Here is a 23,376-nt window from a genome sequence, read left to right on the forward strand (position 1 = left end):
AGATGAAGACGATGGAGCAACAAGAGACAAGAAGAAACCCAAGATTGCTTGGGAAGGACCTGTGAAAGGAGACTTGGGGAGCTGTGGGGAGGTGGGGACCTCACACCTGACTCATCGGGGCAAGATCTACTGGGAAGAGTTGCTGCGCTCGCTAGGCCTGGTCTCTGAGCTTGTTTTTATTCTTTGAATAAAGAGACTTAACTTCATTGACACCGTGTGAGTTATTGCTGACCTGCCCATGGCCCGCTCCCTGAGAGTATGTGCAAGAACAGTCATCTCCACTAATGCAGACAGAAAGAGGGCACAAACGTTTCTCTTACGTTTTCAGCTAACCACTGTTACCCATTTGGAATCACAATAAGCCACAGTATATTTGTGGAAGTAATGACTAGGTGAGCCTATGGCTTATCTCTCTCTTCTGGTATGGCCGTTAACAGCCTTTATTTGTTTTTGATTAACCAGTTTCAAAACTTGAATAAATTTTAAGGACTATGTTAATCTTTAGTTTGCTTGAGAAAAGTCAACTTCAAAGAATGGACTATGAAAATGGCTTCTTTCAACCATAATTAAAACTAGCCATAGTTTAGGGTTCAGACATAAGACTAAATGCTGTCAACAAACAACAGAAACATATTTTTCTAAACTCACAAACATGCTGAAATAAGAGGGCAAGGATAGTTAACAAGTCAATTATTCAACTAGGATGACTCCCATAAGAGTAAACCATGGTTTATTGTGACATCTGACCCATGGTCACTTTGTTGAGAGGCAAGTGGGAAGGGCACAAGCCTGAATCTAGTGTGCAGAACAGCAAATCATGTTTAAAGACAAACTCCTTAGTGGAACCTGCTCACAAAATTGTTCATTTTGGGGTCAAGAAGCTAGCATTTGAAGCTGATGTTGCAAACCATAGTTTAAGCAAGCCGTGGTTTACTGTGTTGTCTGAATCACAGAACCAAAGTTAGAGAAGTTCCCATCAAGTATTGGCTGTACTAGGGAGACATGAGTGAATTTATGAAGAACCCGAAGGAAATGGAAAGGAAATAAGCAGTTTAAAGCTCTTACATTTACCTATTGTACAGCTGCAGGTGCAATCCAAAATTAGGGCTCTTAACTGGCCAGAATGATTTTTCATTATGGTTCCCCCCCCCCCTTTTTCACAAGCAGGTGATCAGAGAATCTGCTTGCATTTAAAAAACTAACTTCATTCCCCGTTATCTGTGAATGCAGTAAACTCTGGTTAGTTTAAGTTATGATTAGTGAATAAGCCAGGGTTATAAATCACATTTCCATCTTGCATGTTTGCACTAAGCAGCAGGCTAATATAGTTACTCCAAGTTCAGCCAGAATTGGAAGCTGTAGACTTTTTACCTTGCTGCCACAGCACAGAAGAGGATGGGGTTAATGTGCACACCTGAGGCTCATTCATGAAACCAACTTCATGTCCCTCGGCCAATGGACATCCTCCCTGATCACTGGCTATGGCTGATGGGAGTTGGCAGTCCAATATCTGTATGGCGTAACACTGGCTGTCCCTGATGTAATGCTAAAGCATAGCTTCATATGCAAAATCTTTAAAAAGGTCTTTTAATTTTTTAAGCTTATTTTCACAAGTCTGGTTCAGTTTTGGAGATTACACAGGCAGGCTTTAACATGTTCTGTTTGCATTAAATTCAGAATTGTTTTAAATATACTATAATTTAACTTTATAAAATTTGGAGGCTGGAGAGGGTTGTTCCATTTTTTTCTAGCGTGCTTGTTGATCATCAGTGAGGGTGATGCAGTATCACTTACGCCAGTGAATATTTGTTAAAACAACTTGAAATTATTCTAGAAACCTGCAAGATTCCCAGGACACTTTCTTAGACTCTTCCCCACCCCACCCACCGCCAATGTAGAAAAGTTATGCTGTCGGTATAAGAAGGCATGGTTATCATAAACTCCTTGAAACTGATGCAATGCTCTGAAACCCATGTTGATCTTGTTTAGATTTAGTTAAACAGCCAGACCTGCATATATGGGAGACATTGGTCTGATGCACGTTCCTGCATCTAAAGAACATTTGGTCTGACACACGTTCCTACATCTGAAGAACATTTGGTCTGACACACGTTCCTGCATCTGAAGAACATTTGTTCAGCTCTGAAAAGAAGAGCTGACCATTTGGCAAGGGACTTCCCTCTTTCCTGGTCAAGTCAGTGGCCAGAAGCAGCCTCTCCAGCTAGGACTGCAGAAGGAGGTGCCATCAAAACTAGGGAGTGCTGTTTTTGCAGGAATAAACCCACCTAATTCAGTAGGAGGCCAAGGAACTCTGAGACCCCAGGGATGACCCTGTAAGCCACAAAGTTGCATTACAGTTAATTGCAGGTACTTGGCATCTCAAGAAGGTTCTCCCCACCCACCCTGCAAATTTAAAAATTTTGCTCCATATTGGTGCTGGTGCCAGTAAACTTCGTGCTTCTAATACAAACACCATGGAGTCCTGTTTGCTGTACCAGGTCTGCAGTGAGTTCCCAAGCGTATTGGAGGCAACCGCCAGGGGAGAGGTCCGAGTCTCGCTACGTGCAGCCACTAGGATGAAAGCTGCTCCTTTCTCCTAGAGATTCCTTGTGGCCCTTTGGCTTGCGATATTTACACTGGATCCAGACTCTGTACATGGTGATTTGTTTCCCTCTGTTCACTTGGAGGCGGCGGTCCACAATGTTTTGGGCTTTCTCCAAGCCCGCTGTGGAGAACAGCAAATCCAGCTCATCTAAGGGACACAGGAAAGAAATGCGATTTTAAAGTATAACGCTGCAAGGCGGTTTGTGATCAAGATGGAAAAAAACAAGATAACGACAACAAATAGCAATAAAACCAGTGATAATCTTTTAAAGAGACCGAAAGAGTAAAAAGGTTTGCTGCCTATCGAACTGAGCAGTGGCAAAGATAGGTGAATACCTCTTGGAAGAAGGAAATTGTCAAGCAAGGAAAGGATTGGATGATCATTTTGGTGGGACTACGGTATTAATTTGTTTTTTATATCAACATGAACAAGGATACAATACATCCTCTCGTGCCTCATGGCATGTCGTAGTGAGATGTATTGAGATATTAATTGTTCTGCTCAGTCCATTATATAACACCATATGACACCGGTCTTGAAAGACCTACACTGGCTTCCAATACATTTCCAAGCACAATTCAAAGTGTTGGTGCTGACCTTTAAAGCCCTAAACAGCCTTGGCCCAGTATACCTGAAGGAGCGTCTCCACCCCCATCACTCAGCCCGGACACTGAGGTCCAGCGCCGAGGGCTTTCTGGCGGTTCCCTCGCTGTGAGAAGTGAGGTTACAGGGAAGCAGGCATAGGGCCTTCTCAGTGGTGGTGCCCTCCCTGTGGAATGCCCTCCCTTGATGTTTTACCCTGTTTTTAATATTCTGCTGGGAGCCGCCCAGAGTGGCTGGGGAGGCCCGGCCAAATGGCCGGGGTATAAATAATAAATCATTATTATGATCATCATTATTTGCCATAATAGCTGTAAAAGGATTTTTTAAAAAATGTCATCAGGCAAGCTTATATGGCAAAAGGCGATGTGTGACATAATTCTGATTCCAGGCCACAAACCGCACCATGAATTGAGCCCAGAAATAAAGATAAATATAATGTGATTTCGTTGACTGGTTCCAGTCTGAACACTGGCAGGTATAAATTACTATCTTATGTGGAAGAGAAATACAGAATAAAAAGACCCTCTGGCGCAGCCACCTCCTGCAAGACAGGACCAGCGACAACAAACCTCCACCCCCGTTCAGACAGAGGTTCCATGCAGAAATAACTTAAGAACCCTGTACGTGTTGATATGATTGATACAAGTGTTTGAAATATCCTCACTGCTCAGTGGCAACAAATCATGTTTTGCATGAACCATAGTTTTCCCCCAATTCAGATGTCATAGAAACCCAGGAACGGTGATATGAAATATGGGAGCCTGCAGCATTTTCCAAACAAACAAACAAACAAACAAACAAACAAACAAACAAACAAACAGAATTCTTTGGCTGTGGCATCTGAATCAAGCCCATGTAAGTCTTGAGCCCTTTTTTATCACATCGTCAGGGTTTTTGCTTTTTAAGAAACTGGTGTCCATTTCTCAGGATCACTGCTCCACATATGTAGAAAGGCCACAATGGAAATGGCTCAGAGCATCAGGTTATCCATCCATCCTGGGGTCATTTCTTCTCCCTGCCACCTGAACCAGCATCTTCTAAAACATCATTTCTTGCCTGCTTTGGGCCAGAGACCAAGCCTGAGCTGATTCAGCCTTTATATCAGTGACAGCCAATTGATAAAGAGTGCGGTAGGACCTGCAAGTTAGTTACCTTGAGTGAAAAAATAAACTCTGGTGCCATCTCCTCTCACGTAGAAGTTATCAGCCAGACACTGACCTGAAAGAAAGGAATGAGAATTTTGACTGCAACTCAGTTCACTGTTGCTTCCACCTCCATAATAATAATAATAATAATAATAATAATAATAATAATAATTTTTATTTATACCCTGCCCTCCCCAGCCAAGGCTGGGCTCAGGGCGGCTAACAAGCAATAATAAAACAAGCTGAATGAATACAACTTAAAAACAAGATTAAAATACAACATTAAAAATATAGAAACATTAAAATACAGCCTCATCACAGGAGGAGAAAGGAAAAAGAAAAGAAAAAAGAAAGAGGGGGAGGGAATCAAATTGGCTCCAAGCCAAAGGCCAGGCGGAACAACTCTGTCTTACAGGCCCTTCGGAAAGAAATCAGATCCTGCAGGGCCCTGGTCTCATGAGGCAGAGCGTTCCACCAGGCCGGAGCCAATGTTGAAAAGTCCTGTGGCTCTGGTTGAATCTAATCTAACTTCCTTAGGGCCCGGGGCCACTAGGGTGTTGCTATTTATGGAGCTTGAGGCTCTCCGTGGGGCATACCGGGAGAGGCGGTCCCGTAGGTACGAGGGTCCTAGGCCGTGAAGGGCTTTAAAGGTCAAAACCAGCACCTTAAATCTGACCCTGTACTCTACCGGGAGCCAGTGCAGCTGGAATACAGTGATGACAGCGATAAACTATCAATGGCCAAGAGGCTAATAAAGACATCTACCCTCTTCGGTTAATACTCAGGCACCTGCACGGAGAGATGTGGTTCTCCAATTCAGCAGTTGCAAAATGTTCAGAAAGAAGAGGAAAAAGGCCTGGCAATGTGTACATCAATTATGATTGATGTCCTGGCTGAAAGGGAGCAAGCCAACCCGTACTTTGCTCCCCAACATGCTCACAAGCACTCAGCACCTTACCAACTGAACACTGAAAATTTGGGGTTTTGCATTCTCCCATTTTGCAGCTGTATATTTGTGTCAATTCCCCCTCCTTTAAATGTACAGAAGAAGTTTGTGGACTGCATGTTAAAAACCCCACCGCTGAGCAGCCTTCCCCAGCCCTTTGCTTTCCCTGTCCATATCAGAAGCTCCTCCTCAATATGCTGCACACACATCTCAAAGGTTGCAAGGTTTTTAGCTGGGGCAATTAGAATAAGATCCGCTCTTTGACTACTGATTCAAAACCTAAAATGTATTTTATATAATTGACTTTTTATTTTTTGTATAGCGTATTGTTGTTTTATCGCTATGGCCGATGGCTGACGCAAATAAAGATTCATTCATTCATCTCACAGTGGGTGCAGCAATAGCAAACAGGGACATCGCCTGGCTTAAAATTACTTCCTCGTTCGGCTGCGTGGGGATGAAAAAAGGTGGGCTTAGAGGCCCAAACGTTAGCCTGTGTGAAAACAACATCATCCGTCCCCGGTACCTAAAAGCAGAAGTTACTTCTGTCACTCTCTCACAAACACACGTTCCATTTCTTTAAGTGGCAGGTGCCTTAACTTCCCGGTGAAGGCTAGAGGTTTTGTTTCTCAAGTAATAATAATAATAATAATAATAATAATTTATACCCCGCCCATCTGGTTGGGTTTCCCCAGCCACTCTGGGCAGCTTCCAACAGAATATTAAAATACAATAGTCTATTAAACCTTAAAAGCTTCCCTAAACAGGGCTGCCTTCAGATGCCTTCTAAAAGTCTGGTAGTTGTTTTTCTCTTTGACATCTGGTGGGAGGGCGTTCCACAGGGCGGGTGCCACTACCGAGAAGGTTCCCTGTAACTTCACTTCTTGCAGTGAGGGAACCGCCAGAAGGCCCTCGGAGCTGGGCCTCAGTGTCCGGGCTGAGTGATGGGGGTGGAGACGCTCCTTCAGGTATACTGAGCTGAGGCCGTTTAGGGATTTAAAGGTCAGCACCAACACTTTGAATTGTGCTCGGAAACATACTGTGATACTGTGAGCCAGTGTAGGTCTTTCAAGATTGGCGTTATGTGGTCTCGGCGGCTGCTCCCAGTCACCATTCTAGCTGACGCATTCTGGATTAGTTGTAGTTTCCGAGTCACCTTCAAAGGTAGCCCCACATAGAACACATTGCAGTAGTCCAAGCTGGAGATAACCAGAGCATGCACCACTCTGGCAAGACAGTCTGCAGGCAGGTAGGGTCTCAGCCTGTGTACCAGATGGAGCTGATAGACAGCTGCCCTGGACACAGAATTGACCTGCGCCTCCATGGACAGCTGTGAGTCCAAAATGACCCCCAGGCTGCACACCTGGTCCTTCAGGGGCACAGTTACCCCATTCAGGACCAGGGAGTCCTCCACACCCGCGTGCCCCCTGTCCCCCCAAAACAGTACTTCTGTCTTGTAACCGCTGAGATGCAGAGGGAATGACTGCTTCCTTTACTAAATGGCAATACTGCCTGTTCCCTCCCCTTACCTTTTTTAAAGCGGAGTTGGGCTAGATCGTAACGGCCATAATCTCGTAATAAAATAATTCCGCCAGGTTTCAGTAGTTTGCTAAGTCTGTTGATTACACACTGCATTCTGTGGGAGAAAAACAGAGGGAAAAGACTCAGCAGCCACTGAAACATGCTAGTACAGTGGTACCTCTAGTTACAAACTTAATTCATTCCGGAGGTCTGTTCTTAACCTGAAACTGTTCTTAACTAGAGGCGTGCGTTCGCTAATGGGGCCTCTTGCTGCCGCTGTGCCGCCGGCGCACGATTTTCGTTCTCATCCTGGGGCAAAGTTCTCAACTTGAGGTAACTCTTCCAGGTTAGCAGAGTTTGTAACCTGAAGTGTTTGTAACCTCAGGCGTTTGTAACTTGAGGTACCACTGTAACCTATCAGCTTGGAATAACAATAGCAAAATAAAGCTTCCAATGAACTACAGTCGTACCTCAGGTTACATACACTTCAGGTTACAGACTCCGCTAACCCAGAAATAGTACCTCGGGTTAAGAACTTTCCTTCAGGATGAGAACAGAAATCGTGTAGTGGCGGCGCAGCGGCAGCAGGAGGCCCCATTAGCTAAAGTGGTGCTTCAGGCCACACGCTCTGCCCCTTCCCCCATCTCCCGCAAAAGTCAGCAAGAGCCGGGGGCTACCAGGTGGCGCATTGGAAGATGGCCGACAATAACATCTCTCCGACCCACACGAGGTAATTAAGAGGCTGCTATGGGAAGTATGCAGTCTTCCCGACCCCCCAAGGAGATGGGGGGACTGCCTTGCCAGCGGTGGCCATAATGCACCCCCGGATTCGAGAGAAGGGGGTTGCCCCGGTCACTTGGCACCAGCCCTCGGTGGTCGGCTCTTCCCGGACGCTGTCTCCAATTTGCGCGTGCTGGTTCGCTTTAGCTCGAAAATACAATTGGAAATATGTAATTGGAAGAAGCTAAAGCACATACATCAAGTAAAGTTCGGGAGATAAGACTGCTGATTAATGGATCTCTGGGATTGGAGTGGCGGGCGAGGACAAATAAATCAAGCGATGAAGCGCCATTAAGAGATTGGTATGTCTGGAGTGAAGAAGGGGGGTGGAGGAAAAAACTTTTCTTTTCTTTGCCTTATATGAGTATTAATAATCCTCCACCCCAAAGAAAGAAGAATCGCCGTATTTTATTAATCACAAGCAGGAATTTAAAAACTGCGTGGGATGAATTAATGATGAATGGAGGATTGGTAAATATCGGAGAATGGAAAAATTCTATGACGCAGTTTTAAAATGGCGTCTCGCAAGACAGGCTTGTCTAAGAAAGACGGGGGGAGGAGAACCAGGACTATTGGAATGTGAATGATGATTCGAATTTGATCTTAACCTGGCAGAGCCCTCTATGAGATATTTTACAAGCCTGGGAAAACTAAAGGGCAGACCGAAGATAAACTTTTGAAGGAGGAGGGGAATGGCGGCTGTCCCTATGAGATATGACTTGTGGAGTGTGTAAAACCCACACAGACGATGTTTGCTTCCAACCTGCCTGTGAAGATTATCAGAGATTGCAAAGAAAGGAATATCTGGCAACAACAAGAAGATGAAGAAAGTAATAAAGAGACTATCTGGATAGAACTGGATAGAACTGTTTAATTAAAGCAGTAATAGAAGTGATGTTTGGATCCTCGTTTGGAGCTTGATGTATGGGTACCCCTATCAAAATTGAAAAATTTGGCTGTATAATTTGGAATTAATGTGATTTGAAATAATGTGATATGATTGGCCTGTTAATAAAAAGTATGTTTTAAAAAAAACAAAAGCCAGCAAGAGCCAGCTCCCTTTAAAGAGGCTGCGCCTGGCTAAGCCAGAAGCTAGAACAGCGAGAGGGAGCGCTGTGCAGCGCCGCCTCTCGCTGTTCTGGCTTCTGGGATGGCTGCGCAACCTGCATGCGCTCCATAAGACGCACACACATTTCCCCTTACTTTTTAGGAGGGAAAAAGTGTGTCTTATAGAGCGAAAAATATGGTAAGTTCTTAACCCGAGGTAACACTGTAATTTTGTTGCCTGTACAGTGGTGCCTCGCAAGACAAAAAGAATCCGTTCCGTGAGTCTCTTCGTCTTGCGGTTTATTCGTCTTGCGAAGCAACCCCATTAGCGGCTTAGCGGATTAGCGCTATTAGCGGCTTAGCGGATCAGCTGATAAGCGGCTTAGCGGATCAGCTGTTAAGCGGCTTAGCGGATCAGCTGATAAGCGGCTTAGCGGATCAGCTGTTAAGCGGCCTAGCGGATCAGCTGATAAGCGGCTTAGCAGCTTGGGAAAAAGGGGGGAAAAAGAAAAAAAACCCCGCAGGAACTTGCAAGACATTTTCGTCTTGCGAAGCAAGCCCATAGGAAATTCGTTTTGCGAAGCACCTCCAAAACGGAAAACCCTTTCATCTAGCGGGTTTTCCGTCTTGCGAGGCATTCGTCTTGCGGGGCACCACTGTATTCAGTATAGTTAACCCATGTGCTTACAGGTGCTCTAGATTTGCTGCAGTTATAAAAAATGCAACTTTGTAACCCCCCCCCCAAAAAAATACCACACACGTGCTGCTATTGATAGTGATATTAGGCAAGCACACACACAGCAGTAGCAGAATGACATACATACTTTTCCGGGAGAAGAGCAGAAAGGACGAAGATGAGAACCACAACGTCCACACTTTCGTCTGGCATCGGAAAGGGGGTCCCGGTCTCACACAGGTCATGGACAAAGGCGAAGCAGCGAGAGGTGTCATATTCCGGATGGGCCTGTATGTTCACACAAGCATTCTTTGAGCACACTTCACGTTCTACCCTCGCCACAACCCTGCGGAACAGATTAAGCCGAGAATCGGCAGCCAGCCCACGTCAACCCTACACGTCACAAAGTGCAGTTCAATTACTTCAGGTTTCCTCAAACTCAGCCCTCCAGATGTTTTGAGACTACAATTCCCATCATCCCTGACCACTGGTCCTGCTAGCTCAGGCATAGGCAAACTCCGGCCCTCCAGATGTTTGGGACTACAATTCCCATCATCCCTGACCACTGGTGCTGTAAGCTAGGGATGATGGGAGTTGTAGTCCCAAACATCTGGAGGGCCGGAGTTTGCCTGTGCTAGCTAGGGATCATGGGAGTTGTAGGCCAAAAACATCTGGAGGGCCGAGTTTGAGGAAGCCTGAATTGGGTGGTATGTGGGAGGGGGCACTGTATTTAGGACACATCTGAAAGCTCACCTGTTCTCACTGGCTTTTGCCTGAAAGAATCTTTATTTACTGCGTTCTTTTCTGCTCTGTGTCCTGTTTTGAGCTGGGTTTATGTCTGTATTATCTATTCATTATCACCACCACTTTGATGACTTGGTGAAAGCTTTGATTCTTAAAGGTGGCATGCAAAGTATTTTAAATAATTTTTTTGCTGAATAGAGCTTTTTATCTTGATCTTCAAGGCCAAATGTGCAAACCAAACATACGCCCTCCCATCAGATATCAAGGAAACAACAACTATCTGATTTTTAGAAGACATCTGAAGGCAGCCCTGTTTAGGGAAGTTTTTAATGTTTGATGTTTTATCACTTTATTATTATTAATATTCTGTTGGGAGCCACCCAGAGTGGGTGGGGTATTAATAATAATAATAATAATAATAATAATAATAATTAGTAGTAGTAGTAGTAGTTGTTGTCACACTGCCCTAATTTCTAAATCTGAAACAAAGCATGCATCATATATTAAACTTGCGACACGGCACTTCGTTAAACTGGGAATATTAATTTATGCTCTTGTCATTTTGCTTATTCATGATAGAACTGCTTGTATGATTTTGTAATTTTGGTCTATTGCTATCCTCTGTGTTTATTGCTTTTCTTCCCCCCTCCGGGATTGAAAGAATGAATAACAGGCTAGAAATACTGCAGATAAAATAAAGTGTTGGTTCTGACCTTTAAAGCCCTAAATGGCCTCGGCCCAGTATACCTGAGGGAGCGTCTCCACCCCCATCGTTCTGCCCGGACACTGAGGTCCAGCTCCGAGGGCCTTCTGGTGGTTCCTTCGCTGTGAGAAGCCAAGTTACAGGGAACCAGGCAGAGGGCCTTCTCGGTGGTGGCACCCGCCCTGTGGAATGTCCTCCCACCAGATGTCAAAGAGAACAACAACTACCAGACTTTTAGAAGACATCTGAAGGCAGCCCTGTTTAGGGAAGCTTTTAATGTTTGACGGACTACTGTATTTTAATATTTTGTTGGGAGCCGCCCAGAGTGGCTGGGGAAACCCAGCTAGATCGGCGGGGTATAAATAAATTATTATTATTATTATTAAATAAAGATAGCTGCTCCCAGAGGTCAAAGAGGAAGGCCTCCACCCAGCTCCTGCCAATGTTCTCCAGCGAGGTAGCTACTAGGCAAAGAATCAAAGGGCAAAAGCCTTCCTGACATTAACAACAGAATTGTATTAAGTTACAACAGCAAAGGCCAAGTACTTTTAGAAACACAGTGGCATTTCCCACCTAGCCAAGATGATTAAACCACCTTCTCTTACTAAGCTTTGGTTTTTTTTTACCTGGACGAGCTCTACCGCTGTTTTGGAGAAGTCACAGCAATATACAAACAAACCCGGATCGCTGAAATAAACCAGAGAAGACTGGTAAGGCAGATAGAAAAGGGAACGAATGTGGACTAAGGGGTTCAAATTTACACTGTGCTATGATCTTAAAGAGAATTTTTACAAAGTGACGTATCGTTGGTATTTAACTCCTGAGAAATTAATAAACGAAGATGTTTCAAATGCTTGCTGGAAATGCAAAGAACATGAAGGGACATTTTATCATGCTTAGTGGACATATAAAAAGGCAAAAAAAAATTGGATGTGGATACATACGTTTTAAAGGTTAATATTCAATCGATGCCAGAATTTGTTTCTTTTATGGCTAACAGATACACAGTTAGAAAAGGGTTATGGAAGATTACAGTGCCAGATTGCTATTTGCACAAAGATGGAAAGATACAGCCCTAGCCACTATAGAGGATTGGCTGATAAAACTATTGGACTTGGCTGAGATAGCAAAGTTTAATTGGAGAAAAATTATTACCAACATTTGTTAAGGTTCGGAAATTTCTTACGGACTTTTTGCATGAAAGAGAAAATGATATTATCTGGATTTGAAGAAAAAAAATGCTGGTTTATGAAAGATAGAATGGCTGGGATCATAAGGAATGAATATCATATGTAGCTGCAGGACAGAGAACTGGAAGTCCAAACAGTGTAAACAAAGCCACACAGTGCCTCTGTTCTCTTTGGGGCTTCCTAGAGGGTTTTGGTGTGTTTTTTTTGGTTTATAAAAAATATGCATTCTTCAGGTTTATACATTTCACAAATTTTACAATCATTTTGACATTTCAAAACTTGACTTCCTTCCCCCTCTTTCTGCAGTTCCTTAAATTTATTTTTAATATCTTCTGCATATCCAAATTAACTTAATTGGCTGATTTATTCCTCTTCTTTAAATATATGCTTTTATGAAACTGCAAGTTATTGCAACAATCCTGCCAATGTTCTTAACAGTTTATAATTTGTTTGTAAATATTCCATAAACTATTTCCATTCTTTTATTTTTAAAACTTGTAATCTTGATTTCTTATTCTTCTGGTAAGTTTCACCATTTCTGCATATTCCATAAGTTTTTGTATCTATTCTTCCTTTGCTGGGATTTCTGCTTCTTTCTATTTTGGGGCGAGTAACATTCTTGCTGCTGTAGTCGCATATAGAAATAAGTTTCTATAGAGTTTAGGTTGTTCTGTCCCTAGAATTCCCAAAAGAAAAGCTTCTGGGGATTTTTTAACAAAGGTTATTTTAAACATCCTTTTCATTTCATTATATATCATTTCCCAGTAAGCTTTAACTTTACTACAAGACCACCACATGAAAAAAAGAACCTTCTTTCTCTTTACAAGGGTTTCCTTGTGAGCCACGAGAACTTTCTGGCTCTCTCTGGCCATTTCCGGGTTGGAATTGAATTATTTCCTGGCACCATGCATATGCACAATCATGCGTGAGTAGAATGTGCATGAGTGAGGGGGTTGCCTGTACCTCAATGTCAAAAATCCTCTGCACGGTGGAAGCAAAGGAAGAAGACAAGGTCACATGTGGGTCATTTTTGCCATGGTGGGAACATTGGGAATCCCAATGAAAGCAACATGAAACAGAACCATTCTAGATACCAAGTCTAAAAAACCATCCTATTGGTTTGTAAACCTCAGCGTATGATCTGCTTGCCGTCTCTCTTACTTGTTGGTTTGGAGGATGGGGAAAACAGTGTTTCCTGCTCCACAGCCCACCTGCCAATAAAGCAAACATAGTGAATATTTTCAAGCCTCTCCCCTTATGCTCTCATTTAATGCCAATATCAAATACTTTTATCCCCGGGTCAGCAACTAGCTTTTTACAGGAGGGCTGCCTTGAAATACTGTATTTTTCCGTGTATAATAAATAATAATAATAATAATAATAATAATAATAATAATAATAATTTATTTGTACCCTGCCCATCTGGCTGGGTTTCTCCAGCCACTCTGGGCAGCTTCCAACAAAGATTAAAAATACATTAAAATGCCAGACATTAAAAACTTCCCTGAACAGGGCTGCCTTCAGATGTCTTCTAAATGTCAGGTAGTTGTTTATCTCTTTGACATCTGATGGGAAGCGTTCCACAGGGCGGGTGCCACTAGGCCCTCTGCCTGGTTCCCTGTAGCTTTGCTTCTCGCAGCCAGGGAACCGCCAGAAGGCCCTTGGTGCTGGATCTCAGCATCTGGGCAGAACATTGGGGGTGGAGATGCTCCTTCAGGTATACACGCCCCCATGTATAAGACACCCCCTATTTGGGGGGAATCCAAATTAAGAAAACGGGGGGAAATGCCCAGAGTTGTTGAGCTTTTCTGGGGGTGGGGTGGGGTTGACACCTCCAATCAAGCCCGGCCCTTTCCTCAGCCACCAATAACACACCCAATAGCCGCGGACGCTATCTGGCTCCCGGCAACATATAACACGGCCCCCCATGCACTAACGATGTATAAGATGAGCTCAAAATTTACAACATGATCTTTTAATAAAAAAAACCTAATCTTATACACAGAAAAATACGGTAATGATGGGGTGTGGCTGGCCAGGGCACCACCCCACTCTGAAACAGACTGCCACCAGGCCCCATGACTATGCCCTCCTCCCCTCCACACAGGGGCATCATATGGTATCACTCAGGGACTATGTCTGGCCCAGGGGCTGCCAGTTGCAGACTCCTTTAATCACCACCCCCTGCAATTATCTTGTAATTATGCCTCTCAAAACTACAAAACTCATGATCATGCAGTGAAACTGAAAGGCATCATGGCGGTATGCACAGAAAGGGAAACTCTTCTAACAAAATGGCATCAAAGAAGTTTTATATGGCCAACGTGTCTACTGGCGCCCACTAACCACATAAACACAGAATCAAAACCTTTTATGTTCACAGCTAATATCTCTCCAATAGCTGTTGGAATTCCTGCTCCATGATTGCAGTCATGGGATTGTTGTCTATCACATGATGGTGTATGTTTCGACTCCACAGAGTGGGAAGTGACGGAGACAGGATGTTTGTGTTACTGTGTTCCATGAAGTGGGACTATTGTCCTTTGTTCTTTTTCTCTTTGCTGTCTGATGCTAGAGAGAGAGGGAGCCATGTTGCAGTGCTCCGTGTGTGTTTATATGTAAATAAAGTAGATTAGCCAAAATGCTGAGTTGCTGAAGTCTGTCACGCAAGTTGTGCAAACTCTGCGGATCCCTAAGTGTGCCGGTGCCGGTTGGCATCAGTTGCTGTGATGTTCGGGCTGAAGAAAGCTTTTGAAGCTCCCGAATGACTGACCAGAAGGGAGAGAACATGCCAGTCAGGCATGTGTCTCTACCAGGGTCCTACTCGAGTGTAGGCTGAGCTCCTGACAACTACATGGGGGGGGGGAGTGGATCAATAGCACAGGGTAAACATCACCGCTAAACCCCATCCGTGAGTCTCCCCAAAGCCTATTGTTGGTAGGCAGAACGCTGAGCTAAGTGGAACTATTCGCCCAACAAAGCATGCTTTGGTTCCGATTCACTGTGTAGTTACCTCTAGTATTCTGTAAGTAGCAGATGACCCTGGGAAGTCTCTTTGTTTTTGTTCCTCCAGTTTCTGCGCTGCCACTTCTGTTTGCGTTTGGTGGGTGGAGTTACAACTGTTTATCTCCGAGTCCTGATGCTCCAAGATCCCAGTCTCCGGTGAACTAAGTCCATTGCACTCCCGAAGGCCTGGGCCTTTTGTGTTTTTCGCAGCAGCAGCCTCAGAGGCACACACGTCAACCGTACTGGCATTCTGGTTTGGAGCCAGCTCAGGAAATTCGGTGAACAGCCAGTGTCGGTCCTTGAAAAACCCATTTTCGTGGGTTTTGTAAAAGTCATTCCAATACTTGCTGGCACTGATCTCATAAGCATCTGCAAAGAAGGGTACAAGTGAGAAAAACTCCAGTCCAAGTCCTTGACCAGAGAAGGAGCTTTGCAGTTTAGGAGAGAACACCTTAAACCTAGAAGAAACTCTCAGTGGTTTTTTTTTAAATTAAGCCAGCTAAATATTTTTTCCATCAAACTCACTCCAAGGAGGCAAATCCCAGAAGACGTATTTTGCTATGTAATTGTTCCCAGTGACGTAGGTTTCCAAACATCCTATTTGCAAAAACCTCCTCCGTAGATTGATTCAAAAAGCAGGCTGTGGGTCTAATTTTTAATATCAAAAGGGGCGTGTGGGTGAGGGGAGCCAAAACTCTCCCTTCCTACAGTCCATCACACCAAGCACTTTCCAGGTTGGTTCACTTCTGCTATCAGAGCTAAGCTGAGGAATAGGACAGATTGAGCCACTGACCACAGAGAGTTCAGCTCCCCTTAACTGTTTACAGCTTTGGATGCTAAGATCAGACCTGCACCCCCCCCCCAGTTTATGCCTGAATGGGGAAGACAAATATGATGGGTTGCCACCATCGTATCTATTTTGACAAACATACCCAGACCTGTAAAAGCTATGGTTTGTGGTATTAGGTCAAGCCAGTTTCCAGCAGCTGTTGGGAGATAATTTCCAGAAACCTGCGTACTAAAAATATGGGGTGGGTGGCATTCTATACACAGGATAGTCAAATCTGTACTAACCTTTATGTTTTGATTATGTATTTTGTGCTTCAATTATTTTTATTATGTATTTTGTGCTCTGTACACCGTAACTTTGTGTTGTGAACTGCCCAGGGACCTACGGGTATAAGGCAGTATACAAATTTAATAAATAAATTAAAAATAAACAAACATGGAACTCACTGGGCACCTCAAAATGCACAAGCAGCAGAAGGGTGGGCTAAAATCTCCCCCTGGTTGCTTTGCAAGCTTATTTTGCATACAGATGTGGAAACCTCCATGTGAGTTCTGTGACGGTGTGTTACACATGAAGATTTAGCACGCTTCAAAGTTGGGTAAAAAAGATAATGAGACTTTTTACTTTTATTGCAACATGAAATTGTAATCATAATTTTTATCATAATAACAGATTGTGTAAATTTTCTTTCCTTTTCCCTCCCCTCTTAAGTTGTACCCCCTTTTCAGTATTGTTCCCTTTTTCTGTTATGTAATAAGCGGGGGGGGGGGGGGAGAAAAAAAAAGAAAAGATTTAGCAAGCTTCAAAGGATGTTCGAACTGGGCGTCACTTGGCATACTTAACTCTTTGTCAGTTTTCAAATATTCAAAATAACCAGTGTGATCCATTGGATTGGGAGGCTTAAGCACAATACCTAGCAAACATGGATTCAGTGGGCAAGCACATCTATCTCGCCTTCCTATGTGTAAAAAGGGAAAACGCCAACAAACCCACAGCGTTCCAAGAAGCACAAACCTTTGAGGCTGACTTGTGAGAATGCTGAAGTTAATAGCGATTTGGAACTCTGCTTCACAAACACAAGTCCCAATGGCACAAAACTGGCATATGAGTCATACAACGAACCTACGGGCACGATCCTCCAGCGTAACGTTAAGACTAATTTGCTCTGTTGACTTCAGTGGGGCTTAATCACACCTCATTTCTTCTAGACTGGCTAGAGATATCACCGCCAGAAGAGGTGATATCGTGCACTAATAATACCTTGCTGATCTTGTGGCACAAACTCTGTGCTGTTCTCTTGGACCTTCGCTTGTGCTGCGGCTTCCTGCTCCTCAGACCACTCCACGTTATCCCTGCGGGAAGCAAAGAAGTATTTATCTGGTTTTGTTAACCCTAGACACCGGAATCCATCTGTGCTGAGCTAGCCTTGCTTGCAAGTGTACCATTGGCTCCCATTACATTTCCGAGCACAATTCAAAGTGCTCGGCCCAGTATACCTGAAGGAGCGTCTCCACCCGCATCGTTCAGCCCGGACACTGAGGTCCAGCTCTGAGGGCCTTCTGGCGGTTCCCTCCCTGAGAGAGGTGAGGTTACAGGGAACCAGACAGAGGGCCTTCTTGGTGGTGGCGCCCGCCCTGTGGAACGCCCTCCCATCAGATTTCAAAGAAATACAGTAGACCTTCCTAATACGAATTAAATTCATTCTGGGGGGTCTGTCCGCAACCTGAAAAGTCCGTAGGCAGAGGCGCTGCTTCTGCGTACGGCACCCGAAAGTTATGTATCCAGAGCGGTACGTAACTAGAGGGTCCACTGTAAACAATTAACTGATGTTTAGAAGACATCTGAAGGCAGCCCTGTTTAGGGAAGTTTTTAATGACTGATGTTTTAATGTATTTTGTGGGTTAAACCACAGGGCCTAGGACTTGCCAATCAGAAGGTCGGCGGTTTGAATCCCCATGACAGGGTGAGCTCCTGTTGCTCGTTCCCAGCTCCTGCCAACCTAGCAGTTTGAAAGCACATCAAAGTGCAAGTAGATAAATAGGTACCGCTCCGGCAGGGAGGTAAACAGCGTTTCCGTGCGCTGCTCTGGTTCGCCAGAAGCGGCTTAGTCATGCTGGCCACATGACCTGGAAGCTGTACGCCGGCTCTGTCGGCTAATAAAGCGAGATGAGCGCCGCAACCCCAGAGTCGGCCACGACTGGACCTAATGGTCAGGGGTCCCTTTACCTTTACCCTTTTGTTGGAAGCCTCCCAGAGTGGCTGGTGAAACCCAGCCAGATGGGCAGGGTATATGTAAGTAATAAATAAATAAATCCATCCATCCATAAATAAATGAATAAATATATAAATAACTACTACTATTACTACTACTATTAACCAGCAGACAAACTGGCCTCGAAGATCTAGGGCAACATAGTCCTGAACAACTGTGTTAATCTGGGGGGTGGACTGACAGATTCTGGAATGAAAGAGAAGCTTTGCCAACAAAAATCGGAAGGGACCCGAGGGTCATCTAGCTCAACCGCCTACAATGCAGGAATCTCAGCTATAACATCCATGACAGATGGCCATGCTTAAAAACCTCCAAGGGAGGAGAGTGCACGACCTCCTCTTTCACTGCAAGCTCCACGCGGGCAGGGACCATCCTCCTCGGTTTTGATGGCAGCTAGATTGGTATAATGCGGAAAAAATCGCACCGCAGTCCTCGTTTCCCCCATTTCTCCTGCTTACCAGGCGTTGTGCTGGAAGAGGCGAGCCGGGTCGGTGAGGAAGCGGTTCCCAAACTGCTTCCTTCTCCTCCCGTCCTGGCTGGGCGCCGCCATAAGCACGAGAGGAAGGAAGGAATTAAGGCCGGAGGGAACTGAACCCGGAAGCAGACCGCAGTGTGACGCTTCTGCCGTTTGCGCGGAATAGGAAAAGAGACGCGGAATGCGCATGCGCGAGGGCAGTCGGGCTTGCCAACGCCTCCTTCCTCCGCGTTTAATTTTCCTGGCGGCGCGCTTCCTCGTGTGGACCAGAATGAGAACTATTCGACCCCGTCTAAGCTTCCCGACTCGTAGAGCGAGAAACTTGCAGAGCGACACGTGGAGTGAATGGCGTTTTTCAGTAGATTGTTGTATTTCCCTCCGCCTAGAGGAGGGAAGTCTCTCTGCATCAAAGAGAGCAACTGAACTGGGTCAAGCCGAAGAAGGTCCGGTATCCCATCTTCTCGCAGTGGACACAGGATTGCAGCCTCAGGTGCCTTGCGAGGAAAGCGCAGTCCATTGGCCCTGAGAAATCAGAATGTTTGTTTGTGGTGGAGAACTGCGATTATGCAGTCGTAAAAAAAAGGCAGTTTGCTACACCTTAAGGCGGGATGGGGAAAGTGGAGGAAGCAAGCAAGATTTCCAGTACAGTGGTACCTCAGGTTACATATGCTTCAGGTTACATACGCTTCAGGTTACAGACTCCGCTAACCCAGAAATAGTGCTTCAGGTTAAGAACTTTGCTTCAGGATGAGAATAGAAATCGTGCTCCGGCGGTGCGGCAGCAGCAGGAGGCCCCATTAGCTAAAGTGGTGCTTCAGGTTAAGAACAGTTTCAGGTTAAGTACGGACCTCCGGAACGAATTAAGTACTTAACCTGAGGTGCCACTGTAATGAGAAGGTACGGCTTCAGCCCCCTGCATTCCTTTGGTGTCCCCTCTACCTTGATTACCACAACCAGAATAGTTATGCAGCGGCTTGAAGCACAATGAGGTCACTTCCTCCCTCATTGTATTTGCATGTTGTTGTACAAACAAAGAGAACAACAACAACAACAACATTATACCCCACCCTCCCCGGCCAGGGCCAGGCTCAGGGTGGCTAACACCAGTAAAATTACAGTAAAAACATAATAGGAAAAGGAAAAAAACCCACAATTTAAAATACAGGTTAAAATGCAATTTAAAATGCAGCCCCATTTTAAAAGTAGGCCATAGATCAAAACCATAAGGGGAGGGAAACATAAGGGTCAGACTGAGTCCAAACCAAAGGCCAGGCAGAACAGCTCTGTCTTGCAGGCCCTGCGGAAAGATGTCAAGTCCCGCAGGGCCCTGGTCTCTTGTGACAGAGCGTTCCACCAAGTGAGGGCCAGTACTGAAAAGACCCTGGCCCTAGTTGAGACCAATCTAACCACCTTGCGACCTGGGACCTCCAAAATATTGTCATTTGTGGACCTTAAGGTCCTCTGCGGGGCATACTAGGAGAGGCGGTCCCGTAGGTACGAGGATCCTAGGCCGGGGGGTGAAATGCTTCCACCTGATGCACATTACCTGCTTGGTATTCCCACACCTGCAACCCTTGTGAACTATTCATGAAGCTGTCATCTGCACACATGCAATGGCTGTCTCAAACGTACACACCTAAGCTTAACTGCAAAGTGAATGTGGCTCCCGTTTTCAAATCGGATGGAAGCTGTTTTGAGGGAAAATGCATCAAGCAGCAGCATTTCTGAATAAACTACCGGGCAGGTATGGATTGCTGGTAATGCCATGTAGGGTTGCTGGAATTTCACGGACATAGCAGAGGTACTGAGTTGGAAGCAGTGTCTGGACAGAAATGGCTAAAAAATGCCCAGGAAAATCTGGACATATGGCAACCCATGTCGGCAGTGTCGTTTTTGGCAATGTTCATTAAAAATAGCTCAAAAACTTGTGATTTTGCCATAAAAAGCTCAACAACTTTACATTTGTGTCCAGATTATCACTTTTTGAAATATGGCAACCCTATGTGTATGTTATTGTTGTTGTTTAGTCGTTTAGTCGTGTCCGACTCTTTGTGATCCCATGGACCAGAGCATGCCAGGCACTCCTGTCTTCCACTGCCTCCCGCAGTTTGGTCAAACTCATGCTGGTAGCTTCGAGAACACTATCCAACCATCTCATCCTCTGTTGTCCCCTTCTCCTTGTGCCCTCAATCTTTCCCAACATCAGGGTCTTTTCCAGGGAGTCTTCTCTCCTCATGAGGTGGCCAAAGTATTGGAGTCTCAGCTTCAGGATCCTATGTGTATACTGAGCTTCAGATACCAGCAGCAGGAGTGCAGTGGAGCCAGAGTTAAGCAGTAATGTGTACACAACCTAAATTGTGCAAAAGCATACACATGTGTTGCTTTGTATAAATTACCTAGGTTGTAAAATTCAGGTTTGTGTGGTGCAGAATCTTTTAGGAAGCATGCTGTAAACCCAGACCTGGTATCAGTCTCATTTAACTTTCAAATATGGCTGAGTTAGATTTGGGGAACATGACTCCTTGCTGCCATCTATGTCTCAATGCTTCATACTTTCCCCCATTTTGATGATGCCCAAAAAGATTTCACTCACCTAAAGGAGAACCTCAGGAAAGCAAGGACTGCTGGAGCAACACAAATGAGCATCATGGGCTATGGCTATAGAACATATTCTTTCTTTCAGGTGTTATCCAAGGACTGCAGCTCCCCCCCTTTTCTTAGACCCATTCCTAGAGAAAAAGCGATTATTTTGCCTAGCCTGTGCTTGAGAATATATACAAGGCATAATTTCTCGTCAGCAAAATAAGAAGAACAATGATGGCTCACTTCACAGTTTTCTAGGAAGGATTAATAAGGTAGGAGGACTGCCCATCCCCTTGTACAATAGGATTCTATGATTCTAAGTAAAAGGTAAAGGTAAAGGGACCCCTGACCATTAGGTCCAGTCGTGACCGACTCTGGGGTTGCGGTACTCATCTTGCTTTATTGGCCGAGGGAGCCGGCGTACAGCTTCCGGGTCATGTGGCCAGCATGACTAAGCCGTTTCTGGCGAACCAGAGCAGCGCACGGAAACGCCGTTTACCTTCCCACTGGAGTGGTACCTATTTATCTACTTGCACTTTGACGTGCTTTTGAACTGCTAGGTTGGCAGGAGCAGGGACCGAGCAACGGGAGCTCACCTCGTCACGGGGATTTGAACCACTGACCTTCTGATCAGCAAGTCCTAGGCTCTGTGGTTTAACCCACAACGCCACCCGCATCCCTAAGTACTTCTAAGTACTTCTAAGTACTTCTCAATAAAATTGAATCGGGATGATTGAGATGCGGGAATTTCTTGCAAAGGGCTGTGTGGAAATCCCAAAGTTTGAAATTCAGAACGTCAGGGTTTGCTTAAAGTTCAGTCTAAAAGTGGATCCCTATTTGTTTACGAGAGGTGGGGGAATCTATGGAGATGCTGTAAAAATGCAGATCGGAAGACTTCTGTATGAATCACGAAATGGCTCTTGGCAGTCAAGATCAAATGCTTCCCCCACCCTCTTCCTGCTTTCCCTTTGCCTCCTAGTTGGGCAAGACTCAGGAACAGGAGAAAAGCAGACGCCACGACACAGGAGGTTTGCCTTTTCTACCTTAATTTCTCACTGTATTTTGCCAGTGTACAAAGGTGAAGCCCTGCATTTCCCAACATGGGAGTTGCGTCCCGGATGCCAGCCCGAGATCATCCTACGGAGCGCCCTCCGGTGAAGAGGAGGATGCCACAGTAAGCAACATCGGGGGGGGGGGGGGCTACTTCTTGCTTCCTTTATGCCTCCCGCCTGCCTTGATCAGCTTTTCCCCGGCAGCGGATGACCGGCAGCTGTCCTGATACGTTTTCCTGTCGTATTCTCGGAGTTCTCGGGGCGTCAGTAGTTCCTGGCAAACGTTCCACGACCAGGAGTACGTGGAGAAGGTCTGGTAGAAGCTGGGGTTCCCCGAGTCCAGCCCAATCTCTGCGCCGCGCACTCTCTTCCAGAGTTTCAGGGACTTGTTGCGCTCGCGAAGAGCGATTGCCATCCGGTAGGCGTCTGTTGCTTTCTTCACCTGAGCGGGAGACAGGTTGGAAGGGGAGATGAAGCTGTCAGAACAGTACAGTCGTATCTCATGTTACGTCCACTTCATCTTACGTTCTTTCAGGTTACGTCCCACGGCGACCCGGAAGTACCGGAAAGGGTTCCTTCTGGGTTTCGCCGCTCGCACATGCGCAGAAGCGCAAAAATGATGTCACGCGCATACATAGAAGCGGCAAATCGCAACCTGCAGATGCGCCACTGCAGGTTGCATTCTTTTCATGTTGCGAACGGGCCTCCGGAACGGATCCCGTTCGCAACCAGAAGTACCACTGTAATGGCTAACGGCAAGGGAAATTTACGCAGACGGGAAGTTAATCGGCGTGCCCTAGTCAGGCATTCTTCCCTCTATATAGAGTAGAGTGTGCTCTAGCCCTGCCTTGCCACTGTGTCCCCCTGCGAGCTCCAACAGCACACTGTCCACACATTGGGGGAAGATATGAAGGAAGAAAGGCTGCCAAATGTGTAGACTGTGCTCACTGCAGCTTACTGAAATCGGTGGGGCAAGTTATCCACGGCTCCAGCTGAAGCCCCATTGATTTCGGTGGGACCCGGGCAGCAATCCTGTTGCCACTCTGCCAGGAAAAAGTTCCATTCTACTCGGACATGTTAGGATTCCACCATATGGACATGTGGCTTAGACAGAACCCAACCTACTGAAGGGTGTCGGCCCTTAACCTCTCTTTGGTTCATTTGGGCTGATTTTCTTTCTCACGTAAGGACTAAAGAACACGGCTTATTGCCCACCTTCAACGCGTGAGCATCTATGG

General features: G+C 45.4%; 3 protein-coding genes across 8 annotated transcripts in view; 1 reads left to right on the forward strand and 2 right to left on the reverse strand.

Annotated features, from left to right (window-relative positions):
• The window catches only part of NKIRAS2 (NFKB inhibitor interacting Ras like 2), a 272,510-nt gene extending 268,501 nt beyond the window's left edge, over positions 1 to 4,009 (forward strand). The window contains exon 5 of the transcript XR_014541085.1: positions 3,976 to 4,009. The gene's annotated coding sequence lies outside the window, so the exon portion shown is untranslated. The remainder of the gene's footprint in view (positions 1 to 3,975) is intronic.
• LOC310747905 (tRNA N(3)-cytidine methyltransferase METTL2-like) lies at positions 714 to 18,700 on the reverse strand. 2 transcript variants are annotated; one of them, XM_083583302.1, is made up of 9 exons: positions 18,487 to 18,700; positions 17,017 to 17,108; positions 14,974 to 15,335; positions 13,122 to 13,171; positions 11,397 to 11,457; positions 9,472 to 9,611; positions 6,829 to 6,935; positions 4,361 to 4,426; positions 714 to 2,752 (listed from the first exon to the last, which is right to left on the reverse strand). In XM_083583302.1, the coding sequence occupies exons 1-9, from the start codon at positions 18,690 to 18,692 to the stop codon at positions 2,559 to 2,561; spliced, it is 1,278 nt and encodes a 425-aa protein (XP_083439428.1). In that variant the 5' UTR covers positions 18,693 to 18,700; the 3' UTR covers positions 714 to 2,558. The 2 variants fall into 2 exon arrangements, with proteins under 2 accessions (XP_083439428.1, XP_083439429.1); XM_083583303.1 differs by lacking the exon at positions 4,361 to 4,426 and having other exon boundaries at positions 18,487 to 18,609.
• A 3,415-nt stretch (positions 18,701 to 22,115) lies between these two features.
• The window catches only part of LOC310747654 (uncharacterized protein), a 115,504-nt gene continuing 114,243 nt past the window's right edge, over positions 22,116 to 23,376 (reverse strand). For all 5 annotated transcript variants that reach the window (XM_083582304.1, XM_083582303.1, XM_083582306.1 and 2 more), the window contains one exon: positions 22,116 to 22,580. In XM_083582304.1, the coding sequence (XP_083438430.1) occupies positions 22,287 to 22,580 (294 nt within the window). In that variant the 3' untranslated portion in view covers positions 22,116 to 22,286. The remainder of the gene's footprint in view (positions 22,581 to 23,376) is intronic.

The sequence above is a fragment of the Podarcis filfolensis genome (assembly GCF_964270895.1).
Source record: "Podarcis filfolensis genome assembly, chromosome: 13".
Classification (NCBI taxonomy): Eukaryota; Metazoa; Chordata; class Lepidosauria; order Squamata; family Lacertidae; genus Podarcis; species Podarcis filfolensis.

Excerpts from the sequence above, each read along its gene's own strand:
- LOC310747905 (XM_083583302.1), bottom strand. The coding sequence starts at position 18,692 with ATGCGCATTCCGCGTCTCTTTTCCTATTCCGCGCAAACGGCAGAAGCG. Across the intron at positions 9,612-11,396 it reads CAGCGGTAGAGCTCGTCCAG|GCCCATCCGGAATATGACAC; the intron begins GTAAAAAAAAAC and ends GTGAACATACAG. Across the intron at positions 4,427-6,828 it reads CCAACTCCGCTTTAAAAAAG|GTCAGTGTCTGGCTGATAAC; the intron begins GTAAGGGGAGGG and ends CCTTTCTTTCAG.